General features: G+C 60.9%; 6 protein-coding genes across 6 annotated transcripts; 4 read left to right on the top strand and 2 right to left on the bottom strand.

The window, feature by feature from the left end:
- Positions 1-599: 599 nt before the first annotated feature.
- Positions 600-1,513, top strand: BXZ73DRAFT_87384 (DnaJ domain-containing protein; the record flags this gene model as incomplete). Its single annotated transcript, XM_048024542.1, has 5 exons — positions 600-694; positions 754-820; positions 875-1,111; positions 1,202-1,393; positions 1,460-1,513. The coding sequence occupies 5 exons, from the start codon at positions 600-602 to the stop codon at positions 1,511-1,513; spliced, it is 645 nt and encodes a 214-aa protein (XP_047882857.1).
- Positions 1,514-4,844: 3,331 nt separating this feature from the next.
- BXZ73DRAFT_39603 (uncharacterized protein) lies at positions 4,845-6,152 on the bottom strand (the record flags this gene model as incomplete). Its single annotated transcript, XM_048018412.1, has 2 exons — positions 4,845-5,830; positions 5,924-6,152. 2 exons carry the CDS (start codon positions 6,150-6,152, stop codon positions 4,845-4,847), a joined length of 1,215 nt encoding a protein of 404 aa, XP_047882856.1.
- Positions 6,153-9,307: 3,155 nt separating this feature from the next.
- Positions 9,308-13,461, top strand: BXZ73DRAFT_96987 (beta-glucosidase; the record flags this gene model as incomplete). Its single annotated transcript, XM_048027220.1, has 28 exons — positions 9,308-9,441; positions 9,613-9,665; positions 9,736-9,872; positions 9,958-10,012; positions 10,078-10,095; positions 10,146-10,211; positions 10,273-10,321; positions 10,381-10,401; positions 10,461-10,550; positions 10,602-10,643; positions 10,702-10,803; positions 10,855-10,906; positions 10,960-10,983; positions 11,038-11,086; positions 11,147-11,152; positions 11,209-11,283; positions 11,337-11,398; positions 11,449-11,489; positions 11,541-11,607; positions 11,660-11,787; positions 11,849-12,062; positions 12,126-12,265; positions 12,320-12,386; positions 12,445-12,558; positions 12,612-12,685; positions 12,751-12,880; positions 12,939-13,075; positions 13,152-13,461. 28 exons carry the CDS (start codon positions 9,308-9,310, stop codon positions 13,459-13,461), a joined length of 2,457 nt encoding a protein of 818 aa, XP_047882855.1.
- A 506-nt stretch (positions 13,462-13,967) lies between these two features.
- BXZ73DRAFT_39614 (uncharacterized protein) lies at positions 13,968-17,364 on the bottom strand (the record flags this gene model as incomplete). The annotated part of the gene is made up of 4 exons (XM_048018415.1): positions 13,968-14,372; positions 14,429-14,839; positions 14,893-17,243; positions 17,295-17,364. 4 exons carry the CDS (start codon positions 17,362-17,364, stop codon positions 13,968-13,970), a joined length of 3,237 nt encoding a protein of 1,078 aa, XP_047882854.1.
- Positions 17,365-17,655: 291 nt separating this feature from the next.
- BXZ73DRAFT_39975 (uncharacterized protein) lies at positions 17,656-19,384 on the top strand (the record flags this gene model as incomplete). Its single annotated transcript, XM_048018485.1, has 5 exons — positions 17,656-17,932; positions 18,021-18,147; positions 18,199-18,329; positions 18,384-18,526; positions 18,620-19,384. 5 exons carry the CDS (start codon positions 17,656-17,658, stop codon positions 19,382-19,384), a joined length of 1,443 nt encoding a protein of 480 aa, XP_047882853.1.
- A 3,733-nt stretch (positions 19,385-23,117) lies between these two features.
- On the top strand, positions 23,118-25,761 carry BXZ73DRAFT_87378 (uncharacterized protein; the record flags this gene model as incomplete). The annotated part of the gene is made up of 7 exons (XM_048024541.1): positions 23,118-23,285; positions 24,022-24,268; positions 24,318-24,508; positions 24,559-24,730; positions 24,792-25,012; positions 25,041-25,139; positions 25,222-25,761. 7 exons carry the CDS (start codon positions 23,118-23,120, stop codon positions 25,759-25,761), a joined length of 1,638 nt encoding a protein of 545 aa, XP_047882852.1.
- Between the last annotated feature and the right edge of the window lie 101 nt (positions 25,762-25,862).

The following is a 25,862-nucleotide window of genomic DNA, read 5'->3' as shown; positions in this document are numbered from 1 at the left end:
CCTCTCACCACCCACCACGTACATACCTCATCCTTCCGCACATCGCGCATTCGATTACCTCTCTCGACCCATCCGTGTAATCATTGAATGGAAAGCGCTCTGCACCTCGCACCCCGCTCGTGCACCCAAACATGTGAACACTGCTGTTCGTTCGTCGCGCTGGTTACTTTTTAGCGTTCGTCGTGCAACCCGACCACCCCCATTGTCGTGCACGGACTTTCGGTGTCAGGCGTCGTCGTGGACTGTTATGCGTGTCGATCTCGCCTCGTTGCGTAGTTTCGGACCCCGCCCGTATCATTATTGTGCCCTACTGTATCATACCGCGTAAGGACGGACTGTCGAGTATATCGGACTTTGACGGAGTTCCAAAGTTTGAACATGTACCTAAGCACAGTTCAGCTCTTCTGATGCGCGGGGCCGTCGGACGAGCAGGGGCTTGTAAGTTGTGCCCTTGTTGTCGAGGCGCGTCTGCGGCGGGTACATGTCGCGACCGTCAACGTGTTCTACACGATCACGTGCACGCGTCGGTGACGTCAAGTTGCCGTCGCAGTGCGGAGCCACATAAAACGCGGGCGTGACTGCGCAAGGCACCTCGCACCATGTCTTCCTTTCCCGACTACTACGAGCTCCTCGGAGTTTCTCACACCGCTTCGATAGACGAGATACGCACGGCTTACAAAAAGGAGTCGCTTCGGTGAGTCCTTGCGCAGCTTTCAGGCGAGAGGCGAGCCACTGAGTGGCGTAGCGATCCAGGACGCACCCCGACAGGCTCGTGAATGGCACCGCGGCGGAGAAGAAGGCTGCTACGGAACGGTTCCAGGTGCGTGTTTCGTGGCAGCTTTCCCTGAGAGTGGCGAACCAACACCCGCAGCAGGCGGTAGCCGACGCGTACTACGTCCTCTCGGACGGCAGTCGGCGCAAAGAGTACGACTCGTTGTACTCCACCCGTCGCCCCCGCGACCGCACGGCGCAGCCGGACGCGTCCGCGAACTTCTTTTCCGCGTTTGCGAACATGTTCGGGAGCAAGACGGAGGGCGCGGCGAACCCCACCGGTGCGACGGCGGGGGACCGCCCCGACGCGGACCACGTATTCGCCAGCGTCTTCGAGGAGGTGCGTCTTCAACCTCTCCATCTTCAATATGTATCACATGCTCACCCATCCTACGTCTCCTTCGTGCGCACCACAGCTCCTTCGCCAGAGGTCGAGCGACACGCGCCGTGGTGGGCCTGGTTCGGCGCCGTCTGTGGCGCGGGCCTTGGCTTCATCATCGCCAACGTACCAGGGCTCATGGTCGGAGGGTACGCGGGAAACCGCCTTGGGGCCATCCGAGACGCGAAGGGCAAGAGCGTCGCGGCGGTCTTTGCGCAGCTGGGGGGCTCCCAGAAAGCAGAGGCGAGCATCCTTCAAGACGGCGTTTTTGCTCCGAAGCTAACGAGGTGCCCATTCTACCCCTTACAGATCCTTCGCACTCTCGCGGCGAAGGTGCTCGGAGCTGCTGCGAGCGGCATGTGATTGACGACTTGACGTGTATTATGTATTTCTGCACCGGACCTTGTTGGAAGAAAGTAGTACAGTGCTATGTGTATGTGTATGTGTACGTGCTCTGATCGAGTGCCTCCTATATTACGCGCACCTACCGTTGCGGCCTCGTTGTAACCACACTGCTCTGCATGGCTCATGTTCGCCTCGTGGAGGGCTAAATACAACAGAAAGCCAGATACATTAAGCGCCGGGACCCTGGCGGAGGCCGACGCGTTCGACCTCGTTCCTGCAATCTCTGCTCTTGCCCCCACTCTGCACACGATCGCACCTCCTCTGGCCCCGTAGCGTGCACGATGGTCCAAACCCGTTCAAGGAGCCATGCAACCTCGGCGCGGGATTGCACAGAAGGTCAGGCGACACCAGTCCGTGCCTTCCGTGCATTCATTGTCTCACAAGCTTCTTGCGCCCGGCCGTAGCTTCGAAACGCGCGAGCAGCGTCCCACCGACGGATAACTGCAAAGCGGACCGTGCGTTCGGTGAGCAATGCCCTCCCAGACCCCGTCTTGTCTGCTCACCTGCCCCTGCCAGATTGCGTACTCATGACGCCTAGGAAACGAAGTAAGCACGACACCCGGCTTCACGACTCGCACTGACACTTGGCGGGATCTTGCAGAGCGGAACGTGTCGATGGACGAAGGGTCATCGCATGTTTCACAGGGGTCCAGACTCGGTAAGTCCTCATCATCTCGCGTCCCCACCGCCATCTCAAGTCCGACTTGTGATTTCGAAGCGCAAGCGCTCCAGCTCGAGCAGAAGAGACTCCCCCGGCGCGCGACGCGGTCACGCGCAGAGAAGAGCCAAGCCGAGACCGCGACGGACGCGTCTGTGGCCCCCCCTCGCCGACGCTCCGCCGGCCGCGCGTCCTCGCTCTCCGCGTCCCAGGCGCGCCTCCCGCGGCACCCGTCCGCGCGCGCACGCGCCGCGTCCTCCACACGTGCCGCGAGCGAGGCCCCGACGCAGCCGCGAACGCGCCGCCGGGCCTCCGCGGCGGGCCTGTCGAACTCCGCGACGCAGCCCACAGAGCGCGGCCGCGCGCGGGCGTCCCGCCGGCCCCAGCTGGACGCGCGCGACCGGGCGACCAGGGCAGCGAAGGGCAAGAGCCGCGCTCGCGCCCCCGTCGACCGCCACACGCCGCGTGGCGTGGACGACGATGCGTGGGACGCCGAGTCCGAGTCGACCGCCCCGAACGCCCACGGGGACACGCGGATGCGCGACGAGGACGAGGACGAGGACGAGGACGAGGACTGGGGAGGAGACGAAGACCCTGGTCCCAGTTCCGGCCGCGCGTCGAAGCGGCGGCGGGTTGGGGCACGCGCGAGCCTTGCGGCGTTTGGGACTGGGGCGCACGGGCTCCGTGCCCTGGTGGACGGCGATGGGCTGGATGGGGCTGAGGACGACGGGATGGACTTCACGCTCGACTTGCCCGAGTCTCTGCCGTGGGTGCCGATCGACCCTGGCGACCCTCGCTCGGAGTACGTTCCCGCGGGCGTGAACGCGCTCATCGAAGGTCAGTCAGCCATTGCCTGCGTCTGCCAGTCCACCCTTCCCCATGCCCTCGCTCACGCGCCCTGCCTCCTTCCTTTCACATCGACCCCGTCCCCCCGCGCTGCGTGTGGCCTCGCACGCTCACGTCGCGCAGACATGAAGCGCGCGCTCAGGCTCGAGATGTCCGTCCGCCGCAAGGCCGAGCACGCACACGCCGCCGAGTCCGCGCGCGTCCGCGCGCTCGAGGCGGAAACGGCGCTCCTCACCGCGGAGAACCGCGCGCTCGCGGCGAGGAACGACGCCGCGGCGGACGCGCTTGCCACGGGGCTCCAGAGGGTGCTCGTCCGCGACACCCCGCGTCGCTCCGCCGGCAATGCGGGCGGCTACGGCATCTCGCCCGGTCCACCGTTCCCACTCCCTGCCCCACACTCCGTCCAGGCTTCCCGGTGGGACCGCAGGGAGAAGACGCCCGATGGGAACGCCTGGGCGAGCTCGAGCTCAAGCCCGCGCGCGCGCGGACGGCGTCGGGTCGAAGACGAGCGACCTCGGAGCCGAGGCGGACGCAGACGCGGACGTGGATGCGGACATGGCGGACGGCAGCGGGAGCACGACGCGCGCCGCCGGGCCCTCGCGGCTCTGAATAGCCGGTGTGTGTAGCCAAACGCCGCGCGGTGCCGCACGACCAGGCCACACACACACAGGGCGTACGATGGGCACGGGCGTGGCAGACGGAGCGCTGAACCGCTCCCAGCGTGGACACTATAGGCTTCCTTGTGCTCGCATCCGGACAAGTGTCCAATCAGACGAACCTTGGACAGACAGACCTGGCCAGACCCGGACGGCTCACAGAACCCCACACTCGAGCTCCGGCCGCGACTCCGCGCGCGGCGTTGCAGCGGCCATTCATGACGCGGCTCAGGACGAACCTTGTTGGTATTACGCACCGGCGAGCGACGCTCGATCGCGGATCGCCTGCGCGGCAGAAGTCGGCCTCGTGTGCAACAACAAGGGGACGTAAGCGTGGTGCGTACAGGAACACAAGGTGTGACGGGAGGAAGGCTACGAGAAGAAGGGGCGCACAGATAGACAGACAGCAGAAGGGGGGGGGCCCTGAATGGACAGACACTCGAGCTTGACGCACACCGTGCATTCCTGACACACGCAGACAATCGAAACCACCAGTCTTGGGTCACCCAGTCCGGTGGAGCACATGTTCCAAACGCGCTCGCAAGGGGGCAGATGTCAGTTCGAGAGAGACGGCGCAATGATGACCGCCACGAACGTGTGATTACTAACAACGGTTCGTCGCGAACGTTGCTCTGAGGTGAGTAAAGGTACGGAATACATGCGCGTGCGCGTGGGTGCGCTGGGGTCGCTAGCGTGCGGGAGAGCCGCTGTCCCGTGCGTGCAGGCGACAAGGAGAGGACGTAGTGTGTGATACGGATGACGGTGTAGGGTAGGTAATCTACAGGTACAGGGATGTGCTTTGACAGTGCGGTGGCGTACACGGGCAGGGTGGGATCGGGATTGACGAGGGTGCGCGAGACGGCGTGTTCGAGACTCGATGATAATAATACGCGGGGTGACCAAGACGACGGGAGTATGTGTACACTGCGAGGATACGGCGATTTCGCGCTCGACGCAATCGTATGCAACGGGACGTGTGTGGAGGACCACATCGGAGACGGGCGAGTGATGCAGAGTTGCGAGACGGAATTAGAGTGGGTGAATGCATGGTGGAACGAGGACATGGAGCGCGGTTGCGGTACGATACGATGGGACGGTGCGGGATCTGGGGTGGTGACAGGAGTGTGGCTCAGTCCCAGAGCTCGCCGGCGTGGGTCGCATCTAGACTGGTCAGGCTTTCGGCCATCCGGAGCGCCTCATAGTCGCTGAGGCCTGCGGCACCGTTGGCGATGGCTAGCGTCAGCGCGGCGATGGCCTTCTCCGAGGGGGTCGCAGTGGATGGAGGCGGTGAGGGGCTCCTGAGCTCCATCGCGGGCGGTCCCGTCGGAGGGGACATAGCATTCCCACTGTCGCAGGGCAACAGGGAAAGCGAGACGACCGAGGAGTTGTTTGAGGCGGAGTATGTGTGGGAGAGGGCGGGGGTGGAGAAGACACCCGATGAGGACAGCTCGGTGTCCAGATCGCCGTGTCCATCGTCGTCGGACGAGTAGGCGGAGGGGCCGGAAGAGCGGACGGGGGAAGAGCCGCGATCGCAGTGGACGGGGCCCACTGAGGAATCCGTTTCGTCCTCCGGGACGTCGACCTCCATCATGCTGAGCGACAACGCGCGTTTCTTGTACGGCGGACTGCGACAGGCAGCGGGGGAGACCGCCGGCTTGTCCACGATGAAGATGTCGTCGTCGTCATCGTCTGATTGCTCCGGCGCGGCAAACGCCTGCAGCGTGCGGTAGTAAGAAGTTGGGCGACGCCACGACCGGCGGGGCGAGGCGTGTGGGGGACGCATTGGGCCACCAGCTCTCTCGAAGTCCTGCATGCGGCGAAGGAGGCCCTCGCCGCCCTCTTCGACGCTGCGGTGCAGTTCGCCTAGCGCGTCGGCACGCATTCGGCGGGCCTCGTCCGACGTAATCTGGTCGCCTTCTCGCGGTGATGCATCCCGCGATAAACGCGCGCGCCTGGACCGAGCCTGGCGAGGCGTGGTCTTTTGGGGCTTCTGGGAGAAGAACTGGAACGCGGCGGACGAGGACGGGAGGCCGAGGGTGGGCATGGAGGTTTGCGGAGAAGTTCGCGGTGCGGGGGCGGGCTCGCCTAGAAAGCCCGCGCTCGAGCTGGAACCCGCTAGGCCGTGCTCAGGGCGGTCAGACTGGCGGGATGGGCAGGTGCACCAAGTGAGCTCGGATGACATCAGTGGGTGCGGGACGAGAGCGGGACGAACCTGGGAGTCGCGGCGTGCGCGCTTCCCTCTGCGCCATTGGTCAACGTCCCACTTTTCGGGTTGGTCATGGGCCAGAGCCTTGTAGGAGGGGGCGCGGGGTGCGGGCGCACGGGCCCGTTTTGTGGATATACGCGTGCCGTCGTCGGCCTGGCGGCGGGGGATGGGTGAGGAGGCGGAGAGAGATCGGCGACGATGGACGAGACGGTCAGGCGATTCCGGAGACATGGGTAGAGGGAGAGGCGGAAGGGGGTGCGTCGTGCGGGGAAGACGGCGGTAGTAGGAGAGGTGCTTGGTGGTGGAGGTAGAGGTCGAAGGAGGGTTGGGAGGCCGGGCGGAGAGACCGAGTGGCAGAGGGAGAGCGGCCTCCACCCGCGTCATATGTATGAGGACGGGCCGCCCGGGAGCAGCCACCCACCACTGGCGCTCTCCCCGGAACCCGCCCCAGGCCACCCGGGGCTCCGTCACGGTCCTGCCTCTGCCTGCGATCACTCACTGCATTCCTCCCGGTCCCGTCGTCGCCCTTGCCTACCGCCACCCTCGCCCGTCGGCATCTCCGCGGGCCCGCCCGTGACTGGGCTCCGATGAGTCCTTCATCTTGATTGTATGCATGTCTCTTTCCCCAAACACAGCGCCAGGGTGACACCCCGCCTGCATCGCCTGCACCCAACTGCATTCGGATGGCTCTCAGGTCCTCCGGATGCGGCTGAGGCTGCAGGACGCCCACATGCGCAGGCGGCTGCACTCGGCAGAAGCTGTTGCGACACATGTGGAAGTGCGCATCCGCCCGAAATTATGGTCTCCTCGTCCCGTATTGTCAGAAGCTTCAGTGCAGCTGTCATCCTCGCCCTTTTCTGCTGGGTTTTCATCGATGCTAGGCCGTCTGGGGGCGGAGGAATGGTCCGCAACTCATTCCCCTCCCTCTGCCTTCTGTGCGTCTCCCCCGCACTAACTTCCCTGGATCACCGCCTGCAGTTTGAGTCATTCCCGCCGCCCATTCTGGTCTGTCGACGATGTCGTCCGCTTGACTAAAATACGAGCACGAATCGTGGCACACACACTGCCGTCTCCTCGTTGTGGCGCACGACACACAAGCCTGCTCAAGCATATGTGCCCACTCAACGGAGCACCTCCACCCCGCACGGCAGAAGTCGTCCCCAGTGACCACCCCTGCCCCCGCTCTCGCTTCCCCGCGCGGATCGACCTTGGTCCGAGCTTTACCCCGTTCGCGACGGCGGTCGTGCGTTGGAGGGCATCGGCCCATCGTCGGTGAGCGGCTTCCCCGCAGGACGTACATATACCGCCCGAGGCGCCGCCCCTGGGCGACGCCCGACCATACCGCGCGCAGCACCCCGAAAGGCATCGCGTCACTCCTGCTCGCTGTCTCCGTCCCTTCGGCGACGGTCCTGTGAGATGGAAGGTCATGAGTCGACGTCCTGCCGAACCTATGCACGGGCATCCGGGCCCCAGCTCCGGGCGCGCTCTCATTCGGCCTCGCACCAGGACCTCTGCGGACTTTGACGAATGGAGCTGGAGCAATCAAGTCGGAGCTTGCCAGACGTACATTGACGTGAGTCTTCTGGCGTGGCTATACCGCCGCGGCCCTCAGGGTAACATGGCTGTATGTGACTGCCCTAGCGCTGACTCGCAACACGAGTCCCGTCGACTGCAGCGAGCTCAAACGTCCGCGCGAGTAAGCTCCGGCGTTGACTGGTTGACCATCAATGACGTCATCTGACTCCATTGGGAACAGTGTCGGATGAGACGCGGGGCGTCAAAGTGAAGATCAACGCCCATGCTTCCCCAGACAACACGAGCCCTCACTGGAAACACGTCTCTCTTCTCATCCCGTCTGATAACGGGCTCCGTGAGACTTGTCGTTAGGCTCCACGTATACCCGCTGAAGCTGGACTCTTGGACAGACCCCGACTACAAGCACCAAGTTCGGTCGAGTGTCCTTTGCATTGTAAAAAGAGCGACGCCTGAACGCCGATCATGACTTGCTGCAGATCGTGTTCTGGGAGCGCCACTTCGCGGACGTCTAGTGCGGCCAGAGACGTACGTACGCGAGGGCCGACCGCCTCTTCACCATGTAGCGCAGGCCAGAACGAAGTGGCGGACGGCCTACAGCCGATATCCCTGTGAAAAACACCCGGGTGCGTGTGCTCTCATCCGACCGACTGGCATAAGATGGCACATCGGTGGGTGCCTGTCCTGCGCGTTCCATCAGGAGTGCTGATCCGCCCCTTGCACTTGACCTACATCGCTCGCTGTTTCACAGGTGCGCTGCGGGTCCTTCTGAACGGGACGACGCAGGCGATCACGGAGACGGACCTCCACTGGAGCGGGATCCACGTCGAGGACTCCGGGCCCAGGATGACGCTCTGAGGCCGGACGTGCAAAGTGGCAAAGTGCGTTGCGTCCCACACGTGAAGTCGGGCCTATGAAAACGAGTGTATTTTGTACGCTGGTAAGTAGCTTTATCCGATCCAGCGAGATTGATCCACCAGTTGCTGCTGCTCAAGCGCCCCAGGGCCGTCACCGGCGGTAGCTGCCCCGATCATGCGCTGATATTAGCCTTCCGTTGTTGCCGGCCCGGCTTCTCGCTAGCCACATTGTCCAGGCTGGTGAATAAAACGGTGCTGCCTCTGTCCCAGATGGTTCCGAGCGAGACAGGAAAGAAGTAACATCACGGCAGCGGGTCATGTGCTGCTGCGGCGAGGGAGCGTCTGGTCCAAGCTGCCAAACAGATATGCACGCTGCCACTTCAAGCGAGGTTAGCGGTGCGCAGGTCGTCCTCCAAGGAACAAGCAGACGATGCTATCGGCTAAATGTTGTCCGGCGTCGAGAACACTGGCACGGATCGCCTGTTCAAGGCTTTTCCCATCGTCGAAGCCGTAGACCGCGTGGATGCAGGTGCGGCGGGAAGAGTTCTGTCTCCACCTGACAATGCATGTGTCTACAGCCGCCGGTCGCCCCCGCTGCTGGTCTTCTCGAGCTCAGAAGGTTACGGCGTCGACGAAACCGGCTGCAGGGCTGGCGCGAGGGCCGCTTGAACGAGCCCACGCTCGCGCGTCGATGTTCGAACCGACCATCAAGCATGTGGACCGCGTCACTCGAGTCCAGATCTGCGCTTCGATCGGCTGCTAGCCTTGCCTTCCTTGTCTCCGCCGCCCCGGGACGCGGGATGCGGTCGCCTGCCGCCGCCTGCACCAGCTCGGGTGCCCCGACTCGGAAGGGCTTCGCAGGAGGCACCGGCGCGCGACCCGCCGTCCTATAAGCCCCCGTCCCCGCCCCGCCCCGCGCCCCGCTCCTCCTCGGTGCTCGACTCCGCTCGACCTCCGCGCTCGACCTCCGCGCTCGACCTCGACACACTTCGGACCATGGCCGGCGCAAGCTCTCGCTCCTTCAAGCTCTCCCCCGCGGCGGTCGCGCTCGCGTGCGTGGTCGCCCTCCACGCCGGTTCTGGCGCCGTCGCGCAGACCGACTTGAGCGGCGCGTGTCTCTCTGGCAGCGGGTGCGTGTTCCTCTTCTCCGTCGCAAGTCTTCGGTGGGATGTCGTGGTGGGGAGCACGGCGAGGGCAGCAGCGGGCGCAGAGAGGGACGCCCAACGGAGATCGACGGTGGGAACGCGAACCGCGCGCTGACGTCCGCCCCCTTCGTGCTCGCACCACCGACGCGTCTGCAGATCGAACGCGACAGTGTGCTCGCCCGGCTTCACGTGCCTCGCCCTCAACGACAGTGAGCGCCCAGCCTTCCCCCTCCGCAGCCCTCTCACGCGCCCACCGTGCACGTCTATCACGACCCGCAGCCGCCGCTTGTGTGCCCAACGCCCCAGTCTCGACGGACTTCGCGGCGCTCACCGTCTCCAACTTCGCAACGGCGGCGGCGGCGGCTTCCCCTGCGGTCGCCAACGTCTCTCCGCTCTGGACGTCCGCACTCAGCAAGGTGCGTGTGCAGCGCGATTCTGAAGGCGGTCCGCACGCTCACGCGAGCCCTCGCGCGCCGTGGGACGGTGATCGGCAACGTCCAGGCGAAGGCGGCCATCGCGAACCTCTCCAACGCCGACAAGTCCAATCTCGGCACAGGTGCGTGCTCCATCCCGGGCGCGTGATCGGCGCGGGGGCTAATCCTGGCTCGTTTTGACTTCTAGGTCTCGGCCTTATCGGCGGTGCGGTTTCGTCTGCGGTTTGGGCGAGAGTTCGGGCTGACCGGACGCAGGCGCATGCATCGGCTCGACGCCCTCGATCAGCGGGATCCCCAACTTCAAGGGCTTGTGTCTCCAGGGTGCGTCCTGTCGCCGCTCGCGTCGCACACACTCCCTCAACGAATGCGTGCCGCCATGCAGACAGCCCGGTCGGTGTCCGCTACGTCGACGGCAACTCCGTGTTCCCTTCGTGAGTGTGTTGCCGCGCGTCGGTATGCTCAGCCGCTCAGACGACCTTTTCCCTCCTAGTGAACTCAATGCCGCCGCCACGTGAGATTATTGCAGGCTGCCGCGCATGGTCTTCTGACGACTCAACCGCATATACGCAGCTTCAACCGGACTCTCATTCGCCAGCGCGGCGAGGCCATGGGCGCCGAGTTCCGTGGCAAGGGCGTCCACGTCGCCCTGGCTCCCATGATGTGCGTTTCTTGTCAGTCGTCCAGCGCAGCCCGTACTAAGGATGCGTGTAGGAACATGATGCGCGCTCCAGCGGGCGGTCGCGTGTGGGAGGGGTACGATTCTCGCCAGAGTAATCTCTGCGCACGAGAGACTGACGAAGGCTCTCGACAGTGCTGGTGCCGATCCTTACTTGACCGGCGAAGTTGCGTACGAGATGATTATGGGCATTCAGTCGCAGGGTGTCCAGGCGTGCGCGAAGCACTGGCTCAACAAGTCAGTGCGCTTTCGTATCCTATGGACAGGTTGCTCACCCCGTCCTCACAGCGAGCAGGAGCACTTCCGCATGTCGAGTTCGTCTATCGTCGACGATCGCACTGTAGGAACTCTTCCACTTTGATGGTGCGACACGTTCTCACACATCACGTCCAGCAACACGAGATCTACATGCATCCTGTGAGTCAACAACGAGGACATCAGTCGAGTCCAGTACACTGAAGTCGGGTGCAGTTCGTTCGCAGCATGCAGGCAAATGTTGCCTCAGTGATGTGCAGTTACAGTGCGTAGACTGCCACTGACCTAGGTGTGAACGACTTACCGACATTCAGATGCATTGTAGACCAAAGTGCGCGTTTATTGAGGGGTCATTGAACTAGTACTCACGACACGTGCATCTCTCAGTCAACGGGACCTATGCTTGCGAGAACGACTACGCCATCAACACCCTCCTCAAGGGCGAGCTCGGCTTCCAAGGATGTAGGTCCCCGGAAGTTTGGCACTGTTCACATCAGGACTCATTTGTTTCCCAGATGTCATGTCGGACTGGTATGCCACCCACTCAACCGCCCCCTCCGCCAATGGTGGTCTCGACGTAAGTGGGCTCGGGTTCCCATAAACAATCACTTGCTTACCATACCCTAGATGACGATGCCGGGTGACAAATACTTCGCCGCATTCTCCTCGTGAGCAGATTTATCGCTACAGCAACGTCCGTCCCATTCATGCGTTCGCAGGTACTTTGGGAGCGATCTCGTCAACGCTGTCTCCGAGAGTGATGTCCCCAGTCCCGTCTCGATGTCAGTAGACAGCGCAGCTCTCCATTGTCGCCTCCAACTAACATGCGCTCGGACAGGACATGGCGACGCGCATCCTCGCCGCCTGGTACCTCCTCGGCCAGGACTCGGGGTACCCCGACACCAACTTCAACTCCTGGCTCAGCTTCCTCGGCTCGCACGTCGACGTCCAGGCCGACCACAAGGAGTGCGCTTATCCTCTCGTTCATTCGCATACACACTTTAAACTCCTGTTTTGGTCCACCCAGCCTGATCCGCACGATCGGCTCCGCATCCGCGGTGCTGCTCAAGAACTCGGGCAACGTCCTCCCGCTGAACGCGCCCAAGACGATGGCCGTCGTCGGCAGCGGCGCGCGCCCCGCAATCCTCGGCCCGAACGAGTGCCTCGACCGGAGCTGCAACGACGGGGTGCTCGCCGTCGGCTGGGGCAGCGGCACCGCCAACTTCCCGTACTTGGTCGCGGTGAGTGCACAACGGTCCGACGGATGGCGGCGCATGACGCTGATGGCCGACGGCGCGCCCCAGCCCCAAGACCCGATCGCGGACCGCGCGAAGGCGCAGAACACGTCCGTCGACTGGTGGACGTTTGACAACGACGCCGGGGCGATCGCGAATGTGGCGAAGGGCAAGAACGTCGCGCTCGTGTTCATCACCGCGGACAGCGGGTCAGTGGTCTGCGTGTCTGCGCCCCCGTTTGCTCTCTGATGGAGCGCTGGCAGTGAGGACCAATACACCGTCGAAGGCAACGAAGGTGACCGCAACGACCTCAAGGCGTGGCACAGCGGTGTAAGTAGTTTCGTTCGGCCACGCGAGTTCGAGGCAGAGTGCTCACCGGGATGGATAGGACGCGGTGGTTGAAGCCGTTGCTGCGGTTTGCAACAACACCATCGTCATCGTGAACAGCGTAGGGCCCATTATCATGGAACCCTGGGTTGAGAACCCGAACGTGACCGGTATAGTAAGGGTCGATTATCGCGCGCCTTACCACCGACAACTGACACTGCGGCGTAGATCTGGGAGGGCATCCCAGGACAAGAGGTCGGTAACGCGATCACCGACATCCTCTATGGTGACGTCAACCCAAGGTAAGCAGACAGAATGCCCTCGCTCACAATCAGTATCAGTCACTAAGACACCGTCTCCTATGCAGTGGGCGCATCCCCTTCACGATCGCGAAGGCCGAGACCGACTACTCCGCTCGCGTGATCTACACCGGCTCTGGCACTGTCCAAATCCCCTACACCGAGGGCCTCCTCGTTGACTACCGTCATTTCGACACCGTGAGTTCCCGCTCTGCGCTTGTATTGTCGCCAATGATTGAATGGGCTGGACCTGCAGAACAACATCGAGCCCCGCTTTGAGTTCGGCTTTGGCCTCTCCTACACCACCTTCTCCTACTCCGGTCTCAAGGTGAGCGGCTCCACCGCCGGCGGCGCCCGCCAAGCTCTCGGCCCCGGCTCGTCTCTCGACCCATGGTACGCCTCGTCCCCACCCTCCCTCCTGCTTACTCGCTCAGATGACAACTCGACAACTCGCTCGCCCGTCGCACAGGCTCCACGACCCCGTCGTCTCCGTCACCTTCACGCTCACCAACACCGGCGCGAAGGCGGGGACCGAGGTCCCGCAGCTGTACACCTCCCCGCCCGCGTCCGCGCGCTCGCCGCCGATGAACCTCAAGGGCTTCGACGCCGTCTTCCTCGCGCCGGGCGAGAGCAAGACGGTCACGTTCGAGCTCTCGCGCTACGACTTCTCCGTCTGGGATGTCGTCTCCCAGAGCTGGCAGGTCGCGCCGGGCTCGACCGGGCTCTCCGTCGGCGCGAGCAGCCGCGACATTAAGCTCAAGGGGAGCATCGTCAACTGAGCGCTGCTGGGGATCCGAGGAGCTGCTTGGGTTTGAAAAGAACTCGATCTCATTCGAACAGTAACAGGGCTTTTTGTGCCCTGCCTTGGCTGTATGATGCCGATGTTTTGCTATGGACGCGGACTTGTACGTCTTCGACGAATACGCACATTCTCTGAACTTCAGACTGTGTACTCTTTTTCTTGTATACTCTCCTTTATCATATACCCTTCTTTTAGCTTGCATGTGTCTATACTGTCTTTGCTGCACCTCGCCAACGGAGCTCGAGAGCGAAAGGAAACAAATGCGATTCTCGACAACGAAAACTAGTGTGGGCAGCCAGAGACAGCACGACAACGGACACGTCGGATCACAATCAACGACAAAAACACCACCGATCCATACCAGTCCGTCAATCCGTGCTCAGTTGTCCGTCCCGTCCAATGTCAGACGGGGTATAATCTAACGTACACCGCACCACGCCAGTCACAGCACACGCATCGCGATCACCATCGCCGCCCATTCGTTCAGACCCCAACCTCCGACTTGCTCTTGCCCCCCGTCAGCTGCCGGACGAGGAACATGCCCCGGCCCTCCCCGCCCTCGCTCTTCGTGCGCGACGCGTACCCGATCGCCGACTTCGGGCGCGGGAAGCGCCCCGCGCCCGACCGCGGGCCGTCGTGCATCTTCGTCGGGCTCGACGCGAGCTGCCGGGTGGGGCTGATCCCCCCACCCGTGAGCTGGCGCATGAGCCCCGCGTCGCCGCCGCCGAGGCCGGTGAACTGGCGGGCGAGCGTGGTCGTGCCGGTGAACTGCGGCGTGACGCCGCCGCCGCCGCCGCCGAGGGACTTGTTGCTGGCGTGGTGTGAGGGCGCAGCGGGGGTACTCCGCGAGGGCGAGGGCGAGTTCTGGCGGTTCGTGGGGAGGACGAGCTGCGCGCTGCGTCAGAGACCGTCCGGGAGCCGGTAGTGAGGAACGGAAGGCTCACCAGACACTCGCGGCACCACACGCCGCCGTCCTTGTCCGTCTTCGCGGCGCTGTCGAGCTTCTTGCCGCACCCGGACTTGCCGTCCTCCTTCCGCCGGCCCTTCGCCTCCTTGCCTCCGCAGACGAGACATGCGGCGTGCCACCGCGAGCCCTGCGGGCCGGGGACCACGCCCCGCTCCATGGGGGACACTGACTTGTGGCAGCCGGGGCACGCGCCCGAGCCCCCGAAGCGCGGGGTGGGGAACGCGAACGATTGTTGTGTGGGAGGCGCGGTCTTCGGCGAGGCCTCGACGCGGCTCGTGCTTGCGTGATATGTCGCAGTGGAGGTCTTTGAAGGAGGTTGGCGAAGTGGCGCAGACCGAGGCGTTTGGACTGGATAAGATCGCACGATAGTCTTCTCTGGCGGAGCGCACTGCACGGCAATCGTTAGCGAATGATGGGCCCCCCACGGTCAGAAGGACGTACATTGGGATGACAGACGCCAGATGGTCCACGGACGAAGACTGCACGACCACCGTCGGTGTCCTCGAACGGCCGATGGCACACTGTGCAACGGAAGCAAGACGTATGGTATGTCTTCGGCGAGGCCCCAGAGCTCGGAGAGCCGTCAGGGACCGTCACGAACTTCCCGCCATCCCTTCTGCTAAATAGAGGCAGGTTGCACTTCGCACAGCGAGAGTCCGCTGGGAGGGGAGCAGGGATGTTGATGTCGCGAGGGAGCGCGCGAGACTTGGGAGTAGGAGTGGTCGCCTCGGACTTGGCGGGGCTAATATCGCTAGACGCGCGAGAGGCTTTGTCGGCCTCTGCTTTACCACGACGAGACGGAGGGCTGAGAGAAGGGGGGGTAGAGGGTCCGCTTGAGTGTGAGTGGGCGTCAGAGAGGTCGGCGGTTAGATCGGGGGTGGCAGGAACGGAGTAATACTCAGTAGAACCGGATGTCGATGAACCAGTCCTGAGCAAATCCAGACCGAGTCCATATGGATCGTCGCGAGTGTGTCCAGGACTTGTTAGTCCTCGGGTGAGACGGGGGATACGTGACATCGATCCGCTTCCAGTGAACTCAGAGGATATGCTTGACATGGACGTATCGGAGCTGAGGTCGATCAAGTCAGCAGTGGGGACCTTCTCGCCCAGTAGAGACTCGACTTCCGCATCCCCAGTGCGATCCTTCCTGAGCGTGAACTTGGTGGCCTCCACCGCCGCCTCATTCCGGCCATGGCCGGTGATGTTACGATGGATTGCAGTTCTTCCGGTATCGTCCTGTTGAATGCGGCTAGGAGAAGAGAAAACGGTGCTTTCAATAGATGAGAGGTCATCGTATGTGGACTGCGAAAGAGCTCCACTGGAACGCGGGCGGGACCGTGAACGACGCTCTCGACGTGTCGGGGTCGTTGGCTGTGATGGAACCGTTGACTTGCCAGGAGACGAGGGGTGGCTAGGAGAGGATTGTCTGAGGAACCGCTGCTTCATCTCCTCAATAGCATCCGCGGTTGGCTGTTTCGATGCAGGGCTTCCGTAGCGCGGGCTTCCCGTACCAGTTATTTTTGACGATATTGGCGACCCGTCATTGCTTTCGAGCTCGGGGGATCGAAGCCTGTTGTAAGAGCGACGCGAAACGGGACTGCCGTCACCCGCAAAACTGCGATCGGGGCTGTCGAGTCGTGCCAAAGCCTCCCTCAGAGCGGGCGAACCAGGGCTGACTGCAGAGTGTGCTCTCGCTCTCGCAGCCAGTCGATCGGGTGTAGGACTGGACTGGACAGTGGAGTAACGCTTGCTAAGAGGGCTTTGCGTGCTTGGGGGGGAGGTGGGAATCTGGGTGGAAGGGCTGGAACCGTAGTTCAGAAAGCGCGAACTGCGTACGTCTTTGGCAGGTGTGGTCTCTCTGCTCTTGATACCCAGCCTCATCTCCAATTCCTCCAACGCTGGACTACCCTCGCGGCTCTTACTCACGCGCTTCGTGCCGCCCAGGTTGTTCCGCTCCTCGAACGGCTCCACATTGGCGGTCTTGCGCGGGGTGTTTCCTGTCGGCCGTCTGAGGCAAGTGTCAAAGCAGTCGGCGCAGCTCGGTCGTCCGAGGAGGTCCACCATTGGCCGATCGCTTATGTTCTTGAAACATCCTTCGCAGCAGAAGCAGCGCTTGTGCCAAACCTTGCCACTAGCCTCTACGAAACCGCCTTCGCTCTTGAGAATGAGGACGGCCTTGTCACAGGCAGGACAGTCGCCTTTGGAGCCACCGTTGGCGGTGAAGCACGGACGGCAAAGGAAGCGGGATCCGGAACCAACGTCGTCAATAGGTAAGCCAGGGCGAATTGAAGAGGGGTCGGGATATATGGTAGCGTCAGGCGGGAATGGGTCGGAGCAGATGGCACAGATGAAGGTGGAGAGGGATTCCTTGGACTGCAATACAGAGCCGTAGGCTTTCGCAAGGCGTGACCCGCTGTTCAGGTTGGGTAGAATGCCCTCCTCCGGTTTGACGTCCGACGCAATGTCATCGTCGTAGGGCGCACTTGTTGAGTGCTTGAGAGGTGAGGGTGGGCGGTAAGCGGCGTTGGTCGTATTGATCCGGTCCGAGACTCGTTTGTCCAACGATACCGCTAGCGGCTTTTGGTTCGTCGGGCGCGGGAATCGTTTGGTAGGGGAGGTAGAGGGGGCGGGGGCAGGGGTGGAGGCAACACTTGAACTAGGGTCTTGTCCGGTGAAGTTTCGCTGGAGAGTTTGGATGTTCTTGGTGGGAGACCTATCCCGAGTCACGTAGGTCTTGGACCAAGGATCCTGGGGCTTCTGGCCATCCTCCTGAGACCACTTTACAACGGGGGCTACATGTGGGTCAGAAAGCGAATCAGGGACGAGAGAGTTCGCAAACGTACCAACGGATGTGCCGCCGCATTTACAACGGGGACCAACTACGATATCACCACATCTTCTGCAGAATCCCATATGTGTCTTGAAGGAGCGTGGAGAGAGGAGTCTGGAGGGTAAGGGAGGGGTCGCAAGGAGGTGCGCAGTTGGGAGGCAGCTGAGGCGAAACTCTCCAAACAGGCAACTCCATCCGAACCAAACCGCGTCGCGATCACGTGCCATTCGCGTGGTACAACAGTGGCCCTGGGCGCTCGCCGGCATATGTCTAGACGCTGAAAGCCGCAAGTAACGTGAGAGCGCATCAGAGGAAAGGACAACTCTCGCCTTATCTTTCTTGTTCTCTGGTACAAGTGTCGAGGTCAAGGCAAGATGACAAACCTCGCCCACCGCTCAACTCCCATCGCAGGCTCGAAAGATGACGGCGAGCGTTTCATCAGCATCTACGCCGGCAAGCTGTTCGACTCGCATTCCCAGCAGCTCCTACCTTGTCGTGTTGTGAGCATTTCTCGGGACTCTGGGCTCGTGGCCGACGTCCAGGAATGGGGCCCAGAAGACGTACGCGGCCTTGATTTTGCCAACGACGCCAGCTTGGTCGATCTCCGTGAGGCTACGGTCCTTCCGGGCTTCGTCGACACCCACGTTCACAGTGCGCCTCTTTCATGCCTGAGCAGTTCTGCTCCAATCGTCCCAGGTTATGCGTGTGGTCCGGCGCGTGCGCTGACAGAGCCTCGTAGTGTTCTTGCACCCGTACGCCGAAGTTTCCTGGGAGAACCAACTCACACAAGAGTCTCTCGTCGAGCGCACCGTGCGTGCGACGGTGCACGCGAAACGAACCTTGATGGCTGGTTACACAACTGTCAGGTATGCGATCTCCGCCAGGGCTAAATTGTGCATCTTGACCGAGTTGAACAGAGACTTGGGAACCGAGGGTGCCGAGGACGCCGACGTCCAGCTGAGGAAGTGCATGTCTGGCCCGAACGCGTTGATCCCAGGGCCGCGATACTTTTGCGCGAACCGCGCGATCATCTGCAGCGGGTACTATGGTAATCTCTTTTGTGCGAGCGCCACCATCCGAGAACTTACGGGCCTGATTACAGGCCCCAAGAGTCAGTTGCACTACCACCAAGACGGTGTCGATTGTGTCACAGGCGCCGAGTTTGTCGACGGCGAGGTGGAATGCGTCAAGGCCGTGCGCAAACAGATTGGAGCAGGCGCTGACTGGGTCAAGGTAACGTCTCTAGTAGTACCACCGACCTGTCCGCTGATCCCAACCGCACTCGAACCAGATCTACGCAGGTTCGTAATTCCGCCCCGTTGACGCTCCGTCTTCAAGTCCACTCACACCCTTCCAGACTACAGACCGCGCACGCGCATGGCCGACGTCTCGACCGCCACACCCGCCAAAGCGGTTCGGACCTTCTCCCCACCCGAGCTCGCCGCACTCATCACCACCGCCCGCGGACTCGGCGTCCGCGTCGCCGCGCACGTCCAAACCTGGCGCCTCGACCTCCTCCCCGAGAACGGCGGCGTCGACACGCTCGAGCACGGCGCCGACCTCCCCGCCGATCTCCTCCCCGCCGTCGCCGCCTCGCGCGTGATCTGGGTCCCGACGCTCTCCGTCTTCTACACCATCGACACCGCGCGCGCGCCCGGGGGCCTGTGGGACCGCGCCGCGAAGAACTTCCAGGCCGCGCTCAAGGCCGGGGTGACGCGCATCGCGTGTGGGGGCGACACGGGCCCCTTCCCGCACGGGGAGAACGCGCTCGAGATGAAGCTCATGGTGCGCCTCGGGGCGCCGTGGCGGAGCGTGCTCCGGTGGGCGACGCTCGGCGGGTGGGAGGCCGTGCGGAGCGTCGAGTGGGAGGGTGCGTTGGGAGAGGCGCGGATCGCGCGCCTGGGGGAGATGCGCGAGGACGCACGTGTGGTGGGGGACAACGAAGTGCCGTTTGGTGCTCTGCGGCGCGGGTTTGCGGCGGACATCGTGGCGACTGTGGGGGATTTGGAGACGAACTTCGCGCGAGCGGTGGACAAGGATAACATCGTGTTTGTCATGAAAGGAGGCAAGATAGTGAAAATGAACGGCAGTCCGCTTGTGTAGTACATGGGATCAATCTCACGAGTCTCTGAACCTGTTACGAACAAGACAGTTCTGCAGTCTTAGCGCACCTCAAAGGACAAAATATGTATCAGCGCTCACCTGTAATATGCTAACATAGGCTGAGGAGTAAAGTAAGAACTGCGGAAGTATGTAGCGAGGTCCGTCATCACCCGGTGCGGGCCCCCGCGGGTGTTATCAACTTGACGGGTGTTATTGGAAGTTGACACAACGCAGCGCGAGGAGATAACCCTTTGCGCATGGTGCGTCGCGTGGAGCCGCCTCCGACGTCAACGCGAGGGAGTGCCTGCATCAGATACGGGATCGAGACAAACGTATCTCCTTCAACATCAGGATGTCAGGACAAGGCAGGACAGGCCATCTATCGAGCAGAAGACAGGCTCTATGACCGGCACAGGGGAAGGTGCCGCGCCCGCCAGTATGCAGTCCTCGCTTCTCCGAAGGCCGTCGCACAGAAGCAGCTGTAAGCTAGCATTAGCTTGACGTCATTCGTGCATGTCCAGGCACGACACGCACACGACCACAAAGGCGCCTGGCTGTTGGCTCGATGCGCTCTTGAAGGACGTTGAAGTAACCTTCGTGCTGTCTTCTACCGTGGCCCAAGCAAAACCGCTCCAATAAGGTCCTCAGGTGTGCAGACCACGGAGAAGTAGCGATGTAGGTCCCTAGTAAGGTCGTTTATGAGCTGCAGTCGCGAATACAGAATCTGACTCACAGGAAGGTTGCTCGGCGTGGAGCATAAGGCAGTCGAGGGCCGAGCATATAGCAGAGGCCACTGATAGCGCAAGTGGTTCTCTACAGCCTGAGAAGCGCTTGGAAAGTATCATAAACATGACGTCGCACAGGAATACCCACGCTTCGGCGTGCAATGCACCCTGGGGGTGCATGGGTTTGGCGCAAGTGTTGATGTAAAGTGCAAAAGCAGCTGCAAAAGGTCAGGCGAGGTCGCTTCCATCACTCAATAACTTACCGGCGAATAGTAAGTGCTCAGGATCTGCGCTTCCTGCCATCTTCCATATGAAGTGGTCTTCACAGAGATCCCGTACAAGTTGAGCTACACGTTGATCCGCAAATTGCTGAGCCACGGCGACCAATGTAACGATTGTATCACAGACGAAGAGCCACACTGGCGAGCTGATTTCGGCGGTGCGGAGCAAATGAACCGTAGTTTTAAGGAAAGTCACGAGGGTGTCGGGCGATGACAGGTCTTGGAAGCCTTTGAGCCAGAGCAGGGTCATAACTTGGCCAGTCTGTCTGACGCTTCTCAGCGTCACCTCCGAGATACCATCTTGACTATGGGCGCTGTAGAATCATCTCAACACCGGACATGCACCATGATACAATAGAGTCCGAACTCACGGCAGTCGTAAGTGTAGCGCTTTGGGACGTCAGCAACATTGCACTTCCTTCCATCAAGCATTACTCACAGCGGCTGAGACTGAGAGGACGTTCAGTTGTTGAGTCATGACTCATGGGCTTGAGCAGTGATATGGCTTCAACCAGTAATTCTTTGACTACAAGAAATTAGCGTATGCGTGCATACCGCATTGAGGTCACTCACTTTGGTACTCGATCCATTCTTCCGACAGTGTTTCGAATATGTCCAATAGCATAAAACACAGGTACGGCATGGACGTTTTCTGGAGGATATCTGCTTTCAAAAGCACTACAAAAATCCATAGCACTTTGTAGTTGACGATGAAGATGCATGTGTCATCTATCGTCTTCTGATCGTCTTCGATCGAAGTATGGAACTTCTGCAGCAGTCGCTATATCGTACATATTAGCGTAGCGTGGAGTATATCGATGGCTGAGCTTACTATCATAACCGATAAGGCGGCGTGCGGCACTAGTTGTAGCGAGCTCACCAAGTCGACGTCCTGGACGTCCATGAAATGACAAGGAATAGGCATGTCAAGTTGATTGAAGTAGGTCAAAGTCTATGAAATCGTGGTGAATACATTGGTATGAAAGTCCATGAGATGAAGCACCTACCAAGCAATCCACGATTTCCGACTCATGAAGACGAACGTCGTCCCAGTTGATCCAAGCCCAGGGCAAAGTGGGACCCCATCTCACTAGAACCACCAAGGCCACATCCACGCAAGAAACTGCAGAGGCTTCGAACCTCGGTCCATGGTTTTGGAGGTGCAGCACGTTTTTGATTACATCTAGGAACATCCTCTAGTATGTGGTCGACAAGACAAGCTTGGATTGGTGCCGTCGAGCTGTAAATCCACCGCCTGGCATCATAATGAGCGAGGAAGCAGTACAGCATCGTGAGGAGCACGCACCGCATATAATGCGACGATCATAGCATCAGTCGTCCTGCTGGTATTATTGCGCTCGTGGTCGTACAAGGAAACTCCTCCGTGATTTGCTTGATCCGGGCAATGAGGGCATGGGCTAGCGACTTCAGCTCTTGCCTGTAAAGAGTTGAACAAGATTAAGATACACCTAGGGAGTGTGGGCCTACTTGTTGACATGTATGTGTTCTTTGGCCAAACGAGGCGCCATCACATGCATACCAAATAGGAGGATTGAAGCGAGACGGGTAGCAGCAGGCGAGCAGTACCGAGAGTCCAGTATATCGACGATGGCTCCCCATCTGTCTGCGATTGCAGTCGGTAAGTGTGCACGATGCAAGACATTCCAGGGCTCACCTGGTAACTGAACGGCGGCTCGCAGTGTGTCTTCGTCTTTTTGAGCCCGTACTGCGTCGGGGTCGGTGCCATTCGAAACCTGAATGCCATAAAAACCTCCTGCCACGGCGACGACGACTTGGCCTATCCGCGCGACAACGACATCGGCCCAGCAAACTATGATTCCGGCACTACAGACGAGGTCCGATTCTTTTGCAGCGATGCCTCGGAAAAGCGTCCGATACTCGAAGAGCAGCTTCATGAAGGGAGCGGAAACTAGCGACATTTGTCAGTTGGTGTGAGCTGTAGGGGGCTGGTGAGGTTCGTACGTAGGTCGGCGAGGATTTCGTAGTGTTCGGACGAGACATCTTCGTGCGGGCCATGGAGCTCAGCGAGAAAGGATAGCAGGTCGGAGGAGACTTCACGTATGCTTTCATGAGTGCTTTGGTCCTTCACCTAGGGCATGAGTAGCGTACGGAGATACTAGATGCTCACTAACATGTTCAACAGCGCATATATCCATGTCTTCAAGTATGCTCAGTGCGCGGCGTGCTCGGTGAAGCAGGCATGGTGGGGAGGATTTGGAACATTGAGGAGTATTGCCATCAGTTGGCTTGGACACTACCTCGATGAAATCCATTGCATCCTGTTGAGTGGGGGGCCGTCATCGTCATACTCTGTATCGCTTGAGGTCGACATGAGAGCGGAAGCAGCAGGGTGACGGAGAGGTGGAGAGAGCGGGTCTGAGCGCGCGTCCGACTTCGACTTTCCGGAAGCCCGGAGCCGAGTAGCAGCGGGGAACACACGGACAAGAAAGGGGCAGGTTATACAAGTCAGAGGCCTGGTACATCTTTGAGCAGGTTGGTGATGTCTGTTTTACATTCGAGCTCCTCGTGCGACGTCGAGAACAGAGACTCAAACGCCGCGCTCGCCTCTGCCGTCTGGAACCAGTCAGACACGCGACTATAAGTGGGTGAATGAGCCTCACCTCTCTGCTACAATACACGTAGTCCTCCCACCCCTCATCCTCCTCGGAGTGTATCATGGTCAACATCTCTCTTCGGACCTGAGTCATGCCTCCTTGGAACTGTAACCCTGGCCCTTCGCCCGTTTTCCGGACCGCGACTTGCACCTCCTTAGCGTCGCCAGCCAGCTTCTTCTCCTTCTTTGGCACGGGAATGGGGGCCGGCTCATCTGGATCTGGAGGAGGCCCGTCGTCTTCGTCCGAGTCATCTCCTCGTGTGGGTCGGTGCTTCCGTAGATGCATGTCCATATAAGTCAGAGTAGGACGGAACTGGTGTGTCTCGCTTATTGGGTGAAGGTGCAATCTCCCTATGAAGGGCTTTAACTCTAGACTGGGGGCATCAACAGTAAAAGGAACCCACCTTCTCGTAGGACCCCGAGCACGTAACGGCCAATCTGCGGAACCTGTTCACTCCTCACCCGCACCTCCGACAACCTTGGCGTCTCTCCATCCCTCTGCTTCACCTTCGCCTGCTCCTGGTTCTTCTCCTTGTCATCTTCACTCTCGCCGCGCCGAGGTCTTTAGACCGCTCAGTGTTCCATACTTCTGGACGCCTGTCCACCGGGACGTGCACTTCGATCCGCTTGGCTTTCGGCTTGACACGGGAGCGGATGTACTTTCCACTGGCTGCCGCAGATGGGGGTACCTCCAGAGGTCGTGTGAGAAGAGGGAACTGGTGCAGCTGCAGATTGGGTTCGAGTGCATTGGTGAGGTGAATGGGAATCACGGAGACCAGGCGGTCTTCGACGTCCATCGGCGCGTCCATGGTGGCGGGCCGGAATGAGGGCGACACGAGCGCGTAAATTTCCTCGGCTCAGCCCTGAGAGGCGCGAAGTTTCTCTCCTCAATCTAGTGCACTTGACACATCGGTGTTCGTCTTCCTTGTGCATCATGACACCAAAGCGGGACCTTCGACATCTCATACTACTTCAATCACACTTGGGAAACGGAAGCGTCGAACCTCACTCGTGATCCACCTCTCCTCTCCTTCACCGAGTTACGAGCCCGATCCCACTCACACCGAGTCCGAGTTCGATCCGGGTCAATTCTCAGATGCATCGGCTCCTTCCATGAATGTCGGAACGATTTCAAGACGTAACGAAAGCCGCCAGTACACTTGCTCCTTCGAGGGGTGCACGAAATCGTACAAGAAGCCATCTAGATTAGAGGAGCATGAGAGGTCTCATACGGGCACTGTGAGTATTATTATCGTATGTCCATTGTCTTCAAGCTCGGACCAAATCCATAGCGCCGTATACGTGTTCGGCCTGCAACAAATCGTATCTACGAGAATCCCATCTTCAGGCACATGCTCGAGTACATCTACCAGACTCTGCCAGGCCATTCGCGTGCGAGCATGAAGGCTGTGGCAAGAGGTTTTGGACGTCGCAGCACCTTCGTGTACACACCGAGCAGCATCGCGGTGAGAAAGCGTTCAAAGTAGGTATTACTTGCGAGGATCTCCACAGGTGCTAACATTCGCATTTTAGTGCACAGAGCAGGGTTGTGACCAAGCATTCGCAAAGCATCACCAGCTGCGCGATCACGTTGCTTCCGTGCATTCGCCTCCGGGTACAAAACCTTACAAGTGTACCCATTCGGGATGTACCAAATCGTTCGCCACTAACCAGAAGCTAAACGGACATCAGAAGACGCACGACGGTATGCCCGCAACCACCTTCCATCATTTCGGCACGGCGCTTAAACCATATCGATCCTATAGACAAGCGATACACATGCACCCACCAGTCGTGTCTCCCCGCCTCTGGGACGGACCCCACGTACTACGCGACGTGGTCCGCCCTGCAACACCACACCCGCACCGTACACCCCCCTACCTGCCCGTACCCGTCCTGCAACGGCAAAACCTTCAGCCAACAAAAGGGCCTCCGCGCGCACCTCAAGATCCACGCCCAGCGCGACCAAGAAGCTGCCCTCGATGCCGTCGCGCACTCCGGCGACGAAGACGAAGACGGCGACGACGCCCCGCCCACGCAAGAAGCGGCGCGGCGGCGAAGTGGGCCGCGACTGGGTCTGCGACGTCGAAGGGTGCACGAAGGACTTCAAGTCGGTACGTGCTTCACCCCAGCGCCCCCTTCCCCATTCCCCATTCCGTGGCTCACGCCGATGTCCCGCCTCGCCTCGGCCCGCAGAAAAAGGCCCTCGCGACTCACGACGCCGTCGCGCACCTCAAGCGTCGCGACTTCGTGTGCCCGCACGCCGCCTGCGCGCGCGCGTTCGGCTACAAGCACCTCCTCCAGCGACACCTCGCCAAGCTGCACGCCCCGTCGCCCAACGCCGGGACGGAGGCGGAGGAGGAGGCGATCGCCACCGCGGCCGAGGCGGACACGGAGGCGGATGCCGAGACGGGGATCGACTTGCTCACCGGGAAGGCGTACGCATCGCGCGCTGCGCAGGCCCACAAGCTGCGCTGCCCTCATCCGCACCTCCCGCCGCTGCTGTCACCCACCTCAGCCACAGCCACAGCCGGCGGCTCGCCTCGCCTCGACGAGCCCGCGAAGGCTAGCCTGGAGGAGGCGGGGACGGCTGGCGCGAGGAAGGCGATCGCGTGCCAGTACATGTTCAGCCGCGCGTACGATCTGCATCGACACTTGCGTGCGGAGCACAGCGTAATCGTTGAGCGAGAGCGGGTCGAAGTCTGGGTTCGGCGCGAAAAGGAGGGCAAGTCTTAGGACGCTCGTTCATCTAGTATTGGTTGGCTACAACGTATCGACGCCATCCACTCTGGACACACTCGTTTTTCAATATGCTCCAAGTCCAGCGGCAGCGTCTA

The sequence above is a fragment of the Epithele typhae genome (assembly GCF_022376455.1).
Source record: "Epithele typhae strain CBS 203.58 chromosome Unknown BXZ73scaffold_3, whole genome shotgun sequence".
Lineage (NCBI taxonomy): Eukaryota > Fungi > Basidiomycota > Agaricomycetes > Polyporales > Epitheliaceae > Epithele > Epithele typhae.
The sequence above is the reverse complement of the archived record's forward strand: the minus strand, read 5'-3'. Positions and strand labels throughout refer to the sequence as shown.